This window comes from Chamaea fasciata, unplaced genomic scaffold, assembly GCF_029207755.1.
Source record: "Chamaea fasciata isolate MVZ Bird 193981 ecotype frontalis unplaced genomic scaffold, bChaFas1.0.hap1 SCAF_27, whole genome shotgun sequence".
Taxonomy (NCBI): Eukaryota; Metazoa; Chordata; class Aves; order Passeriformes; family Sylviidae; genus Chamaea; species Chamaea fasciata.
The window spans coordinates 4,188,005-4,195,162 of NW_027094112.1; the positions used below are offsets into that span (position 1 = coordinate 4,188,005).

The 7,158-nt window shown below is 65.9% G+C and overlaps 1 protein-coding gene across 2 annotated transcripts; it reads left to right on the plus strand.

Moving 5' to 3' along the window:
- Positions 1-3,778: 3,778 nt before the first annotated feature.
- NEUROD2 (neuronal differentiation 2) lies at positions 3,779-6,204 on the plus strand. Of its 2 annotated transcripts, none has more exons than XM_066205000.1 (2): positions 3,779-3,902; positions 5,056-6,204. In XM_066205000.1, the coding sequence occupies exon 2, from the start codon at positions 5,061-5,063 to the stop codon at positions 6,135-6,137; it is 1,077 nt and encodes a 358-aa protein (XP_066061097.1). In that variant the 5' UTR covers positions 3,779-3,902; positions 5,056-5,060; the 3' UTR covers positions 6,138-6,204. The 2 variants fall into 2 exon arrangements, with proteins under 2 accessions (XP_066061097.1, XP_066061098.1); XM_066205001.1 differs by lacking the exon at positions 3,779-3,902 and adding an exon at positions 4,530-4,556.
- Positions 6,205-7,158: the final 954 nt, after the last annotated feature.

A 7,158-nucleotide genomic window follows, 5' to 3' on the forward strand; every position in this document is an offset into this window, starting at 1 on the left:
TCCCCAGCCCCACATGGAGCCGCACCTCCGGCAGTTTCCCACTGGGCAATTCCCAGGTGTCATTTTCCTAATTAACAACGTGTGGCTTAAAAAGCACTAGTCAAGTCCCTGGCCTGTGTGTGACTGTGCAGGGACAGGCTGGGGGGACATGTTGGGGACACAGGGGCGGGGGATACGAGCAGGAATTCGGATGCCCTGGGAGCAGGATCCAGCGGGTGGAGCAGCCCCAGGGCAGGCAGAGCATCTCCCCATCCTCCTCTGGCAGAAGGTGAGGGAGTTCCCTAACCCCCCCCCCGATGCCAGTTCAGCCAGGGCCCCTCTCTCTTCCCTCGGTTTCCCTCCTCCATCAGCTGCCTCCTCCCAAGCTCCCCACCCATGACCCTGCAGTCACCACTGCGGGGACTTTTAGGGACACGGGGACAGGCAGGGCACCACCCACCCCTCCCCATCCCCCAGAGCCTCCCCCCCGTAGCTGGGGCCCTGCTCACCCGGTGACTGGAAGACGCCCAGGGATGGCTCCTACGAGGGAGGAGCTGCTCCAGGGACCCGGCCCGAAGGCGGCGGGGACAAGGACGGGGACACGGATGGGGACAGGGATGGGCTCAGCTCCTGCTCCCGCCGCTCTCCTCCCCTCAGTGACATTCCCGGCGGTGGCTCCGCCACACGTTAGCGCATCCATCTCTCCCCAGCCTTCACCTCCCAGAAATATTGCAGTGCGGAGCCGGCTCCATCTGGCAGCGGCCCCCGCCTCCCCCCGCCACCGCTCGCGGGGAGATGCCGGAGCCGGATCCATCGCCCGGGCCCCGCACGGATCGGCCTCGCTGAGGGGCGGCAGGGACCCCACCGGCGATGGGGGCCAGCTGTGATGACCCCCGTGGCCGCACCGGGGAGGGGCAGGGCGGCCTGGCCGAGGGAGGGGCTGCGGCAGCCGGCTGAGCCCCGGCAAACTCGCCCCACGCCGGGCCCCCGGAGCCGCCACGGGCCCAGCTGGCTCCCAGCCGCGTCCCGGCACCACCCAGCTCCCACCGCCGGCTCTGCCAGCGCCGACCTGCCGCCGTGCCCTCGCCGTGTCCCTCCCCTGGCACCCACCTCGGGGATGGAGCCATCGCTGCCACAGGCAGGGGCCCTGTCTGCACCCATTGCCTTCCTGCTGGAGGCAGGGGAGGGATGTGGAGGATGGATTTTGGAGGAGGAAAGAGCTTCATGCCTCAGCCAAACTCCTCACTGTGCCTGCCTGGCGCTGAGGCCACCGGAGACATCACGGGGGTGGCCGAGGACCAGAGGTGGCAGTGCTGGGTCAGCCGGTCCCTGCACACGAGGACCATCAGTGGGATGGGGAGCAGAGCCCTGCAGTCACTGGGACCATCCCCTCAAGCCCCCGCACCCAAAGAGGCAACACCCGGCCCTGCCCCTGCTCCCACCCTGCTCCCACCCCAAACTCTGCCTGGTCCTGGGTTCACCTCAACCTCACCTGCCCCTGCTGCACGGGACAGCCCCAGTTCCTGTGGGATGGATCCTGCTCATCCAGCCCCTGCGCTGTGTTGCCAGATCCCTGCTCAGCTCCCTGGATGAAGCCTCTTCCCAAAGTCACCCAAGGACCAGGATGGGGCTGCCCCTGCCGCGTTCTGCCCTCACTGGCCATGGTGGAAGGGACAGCACAGGGACATCACCAGGATCCCACTCTTGTCCTCTCTGTGGGCCATGGCCAGGCACAGTCCAGCCGAGGGCTGTCGGCACCGCCGGGCCACGAGGCAGCGGTTTGGGTTTTCATCTCCCTGCTCCCCTTTCATCTCCTCTCCCCGTTTCATGTCTCCACTTTCTTCTCCCTCCAAGCTCTGCGCATGCTGATGAGCCTCACGCCGGCGCCCACCCTCGCACTCACCGGCTGCTAATTAGGCTGTAATGGGTACACTGGGCCAGGGGCTTGTAGCTCATCCCTGTCCCCATCCTTGTCCCCACACGGGCCAGCTCGGCCACTCACACTGTGGCATTTCCTCGGCCTCAGGCAGAATCAGGGGCCCTCATTTGTCCTCCATGGGCTGTAAGCCCCAGGAACCAGGACACCGATGGCTTCATGGCCCTGACACCCGAGGTGTGGCCATCCTCCAAGGGCTGGGAGCCCCCTGGCCTGGCCACCGATGGCAGGGGGGTGGTGACTCACCCAGGGCTGGCTCTGATGTGCCACAGCCATCAGGTGAGGGTGCACAGAGATCCCAGCAGGTCACCCAGCGGCAAAACGAAGATGGCAGCAGGGAGGGAGCTGAACGATGCTGCGGGAAAGGGAAGCCTTGTGCCAGGAGGGTGCCCGGGAATCGGTGCCCAGCGTGGCACCGGCACTGGCAGGGCTGGGGTGGGCCCTGCCTCCCTGCGGACCGGCTCCAGCCCAGGTGCCATCTGCTGGGCCACAGCCGTGAGTGACAGTCGCGGGGCTCGTGCCGGGGGGACGCTTGCCACCAGTGGAGCCCCTCTGTCACGTGCCAGCCCCAGCACCTGCACCGGGGGAATGGGCGCTGCTGATGGCCCTGGCAAAGCCCCGATGGCCGGGCACAGACAGCCCTTTGTCTGCGTGTGGGCACGGCCACCACTGTCACCGTGTCCACGTCGTGGCCGTGCCACCCTCGCCTAGTGTGTAAGGCCAGCATGTGCTGGTGTGTGACACCCAGCCCCTGCCTGCAGCCCTCAAGCCAGGCAGGTCCTGACCCCCTGAGCTTGTGGGGACAGAGGAGACCCAGGCTTTGGCCTTTGCAGCCAGGACTGGAGCACTGGGTGGTGGGAAGTGGCTTCTGGGGACACCGTGTGCCCGTTTGGGTTCTGCAGCCCAACTGCTGCCCACCTAAAGGGCAGCAGTGGTTTCTGGGTGCACAGACACCGTGGTGGGGACAGATTTGGGGGCCAGAGGGTGACGGAGCAGCGAGGAGTTGCCTGACAGACAAAGGCCTCGTTGGCTGCACCGGGCCTCGGCCGCCACCGCCGTGGGATCGGCATCCGTGGAGGCTCAGCCCCCACGCACATTGAGGAGGGTGTGATTGTGCAAGGGGGTGTGTGTCGGTGTGTGTGTGCACAGAGGGTGCCAAAGGCCGCGTGGGGCCATGCCGTGGGGTGGAGGGACATTGGCACGGCCATGCGGATCCATGTGCCGCCCGCACGGGGACACACGGCCCCGCGGCCACCAGCCCTGCCCACGCCACACCTGCAGCCCCCTGCCAGCACCGCCGTGGCCAAAGTGGGCACTGCCACCACCTCAGCCGTGCCCGGCCGCAGCCCCCAGCCCGCGCCAGGCCCTCGCCCCCGCAGCCATCGCCGCTCGGCTGCCGGCTGAGGGTGGGGACAGAGCCGGGCGAGCCGCCGCGGCATTTTGCGGCGAGCCGCAGATGCCAGCTCCCAGCGAGGGTCCCCGTGGCATCTCCCCCCTCACCCCAGCGCCCGCCTGTGTCCCCGCCACGCTTGGCCCAGCCGGGATGGCCGGTTTTCCCGCTGGCTCCATTGTTCCTCCCGGCCCCGCCATCGCCTGCATCTCGCCCGGGTCCCATTTTGCAGCGTGTAGGCAGAGCTGGAGATTTGGAAGAGGGTTTTTTTTTTCTTCTTCTTTTTTTTTTTTTTTTTTTTTTTTTTTTTTAGAGTACAGAGTGACAGATGGCGAGTCCTCCTTCCCCAGAGAGACAAATCTCCCTGAATGCAAGCGCATGTCAATCATTAGCTCTCATGTGATAGCTCTCGCGCATGACGTGCCAACCATATGGCACTGGCAGCAGAGCTGGTACCCCCTTTGCTGGGTAGAGATGCCACTCTCGCCTCCTTTTGGATAGAGGACTGCAGGAGGCTGGAGCACCTCAAGGAGCCGCGTCCCGCTCCCAGAAGATGCTGGGAACAATGAAATAAGAATTCCTGCGGTCCGCCCGAAGGTGAGTTATGTAAGAAGTGGAGGGTTGGGAGGGCAGCGGAGGAAACTTGAATGGAGAAAAGGCAACTTCCATGTTGATTTTGTTTCTCCGCCACGTCTCGCCCTTTTTTCCCCCCATCTTTCGTTCTCCCCCGGCCCTCGGTTCTCCCACTCCCCGCGGGCCCCGCTGATGGGGTTTTCTCCCCCCGCCGGAGCCCCCTCCCAAGGGGGGTTGTTGGGGTTTCGCCGCCCCCGGTTCCCCCCCCCCCCGCAGCCTGGGCACGCCCGGGGCGCCGCGGTCCCGGTGGGACGGAGCGGGCAGCGGCGGCCGAGCGGCATCAACGAAATCAGCGCGGAACCGCCGCGCCGCCGCCCCGGGGGTGCCCGACCTGGCGGAGCCGCCCCCCCGCTCCCCCGCGGCGCCCCCGGCCCTCGCCCCGGGCGGTGCCCCCCGCCCCGGCCCCGGCCCCGCCGCACCGCCCGGCCCCGGGGGCGCCCCCGGCAGCGCCGCCGCCCGCGGCCCCCGCGCCCCCACCGGGGGGGGCCCCGGCCGCCCCCGCCGCCCCCCGCCGCCCCCCGGTCGGTGCCGCCGCATTTTACGGGCCGCGCTCCGGCGGCCGCGGGGAGCCCCGGGGCGGGGAGGGGAAGCCGGGCGCGGCTGACCGGGCCGGAGGGGGTACGGGGGGTATTTTGGGATGCGGGGGGGGGGCGGCGGTCTCGCCTCGATCCCCCCGGCCCCGGGAAGGCGGTGGCGGAGCCGCGACCGGGGCCGCTCCGCGCCCGCGGCAGGGAAAAGTTGGAGGCGTCAAAGAGGGACCGGCGACACCGGGCCCGGCCCTCGGGGCACCGTGCGGGGGACATCGGGCGGGCCGGGGGCGGGGGCGGCGCGGGGGGTCGTGCAGAGGAGCGGGAGAGGGGCGCGGGCGGCGGCCGCGGGGACCCCGGCGGTGGGGCTGGTGGTGGGGGGGGGTCGGACTGGGGCGGAATCGCCGCACCCCGAGAGAGCCCCGGTGACCCTGGGATCGGGCAGCCGGGGCGGGGGACAGCGGCGGGCGGCCCCGCGCCCAATTCGTTTTCGCCGGTCCCGGCGGGTGGGAGCGGGGCGGGGAGCGGGGGGGGGGGGGGGCGGGCGGCGGGGCCGCCGGTAACGCCTGGCTCTTTGCCCCCCGCTGCAGCCACCATGTTGACGCGACTTTTCAGCGAGCCCAGCCTGGTCCCCGAAGTCCCGAAATTCCCCGGTTGGGCCGAGGAGTGCGAGGAGGATGCCCGGAGCGAGAAGGAGGAGAGGGCGGGGAAGGGCTGCGCCCTCCCCGAGGAGCCGCCCGAGGGTTCGCTGGGAGAGAGCAAGGAGGAAGGGGAGCTAGGAGGGGACGAGGAGGAGGAGGAGGAGGAGGAGGAAGGCCTGGAGGAGGCGGAGGGCGAGCGGCCCAAGAAGCGCGGCCCCAAGAAGAGGAAGATGACGAAGGCGAGGCTGGAGCGGTCCAAGCTGCGGCGGCAGAAGGCGAACGCCCGGGAGAGGAACCGGATGCACGACCTGAACGCGGCCCTGGACAACCTGCGCAAGGTGGTTCCCTGCTACTCCAAAACCCAAAAACTCTCCAAAATCGAGACCCTCCGCTTGGCCAAGAACTACATCTGGGCTCTCTCCGAGATCCTGCGCTCGGGCAAGCGGCCCGACCTGGTCTCCTACGTGCAGACTCTGTGCAAGGGGCTGTCCCAGCCCACCACCAACCTGGTGGCCGGCTGCCTCCAGCTCAACTCCCGCAACTTCCTGACGGAGCAGGGGCAGGAAGGGGGTCGGTTCCACGGCCCCAACGCCGCCTCCTTCGCCGTGCACCCCTACCCCTACCCTTGCTCGCGGCTGGCCGCGGCGCCCTGCCCGCCCGCCGCCGGCCCCGGGCCGCACGGGCTGAGGACACACGGCTACTGCGCCTCCGCCTACGAGAGCCTCTACGGCAACACCTCCCCCGACTACAACAGCTCGGAGTACGACGGGGGCCTCAGCCCCCCGCTCTGCATCAACGGCAACTTCTCCCTCAAGCAGGACTCTTCATCCCCCGACCACGAGAAAAGCTACCACTACTCTATGCACTACTCGGCGCTGCCCGGCTCCCGCCCCGCCGCCCATAACCTGGTCTTCGGGTCGGCGGGGATGCGCGGGGGGGTCCACTCCGAGAACATCTTCCCCTACGACATGCACCTCCCGCACGAGCGGGGCCCCATGTACGAGGAGCTCAACGCCTTCTTCCACAACTGACCCCCCCTCCCCGAGACCCCTCCCCATCGCCGAGGTGACGGGGAGGGGGGGAGACTCCCCCACACAACCCCCCCCCCCCACCCGCGGCGGCCCCGCGGACCGGCCCCCGGGGCTCCGCCGTGGGCTTTGGTGCAATATGGGGACCCGGCCCCGGCGGCGGGTCCCCGCGCCCCGTGGGGACAAAGTGCTTTTTTGGGAGGATTTTCCCTTTTCCTAAATTTTTTTTTTTAAATTATTGTAGTTTTCGTTATTTAAATTTTTTTTCATTATTTATTGTTATTTCTTTATTATTTAATGTAATTTATTTAGTTATTTTATTATTATCGCTGTTATCGTCACTATTATTATAATAACTATTACAGCTATTATAACTACTACAGTTTATTATTATTATTATTATTATTATTATTATTATTATTATTATTATTATTATTACCACTACTACTACTACTACTATTATTTTCCAGGGGGAGACGCCCCACACGGGCCGACTCCCCCAACCAGCCCACCGGAGCCCCCCCGGTAACCCAGCGCGACCCTTTGGGTCGAGCCGCTTCGTTTCATTTTTAATTCGTTTTAATTAAATTTTATATCTTTATTTTTAAAAAAGAATTTCCCCCCCTCCCACCCCCTTTTTGGGCCGTTTCTCCCCTCCCCAGCCCTGACCCCGACCCCCCCGGACCCCCCCGGCATTGGACACCCGCTGCCCCGGCCCGTGGGAGCGAGAGGAGCCCGCGCTGCGGCGCGGAGCGAAACTTTCCGAAGCAATAAAGAGGCGCAGGGAGGAACGAACCCCAATTTCTATCTATGCAAGAGGCCCGGCCCGGCGGACGCTCCGAGATGCACTTTGCTTTGGGGGGGCCCCGGCCCCGCTCCCCGCCCCGGGAGCTCCTCGCAGCGCGTGTGTCAGGACGTTTTTTACCTGTTTTAAAAAACTTGAAACGGAAAAAAAAAAAAAAAAAAAAAAAAAAAAAGGAAAAGAACAAAAAAAAAAAAGGAAAAAAATAATGATAATATTAAA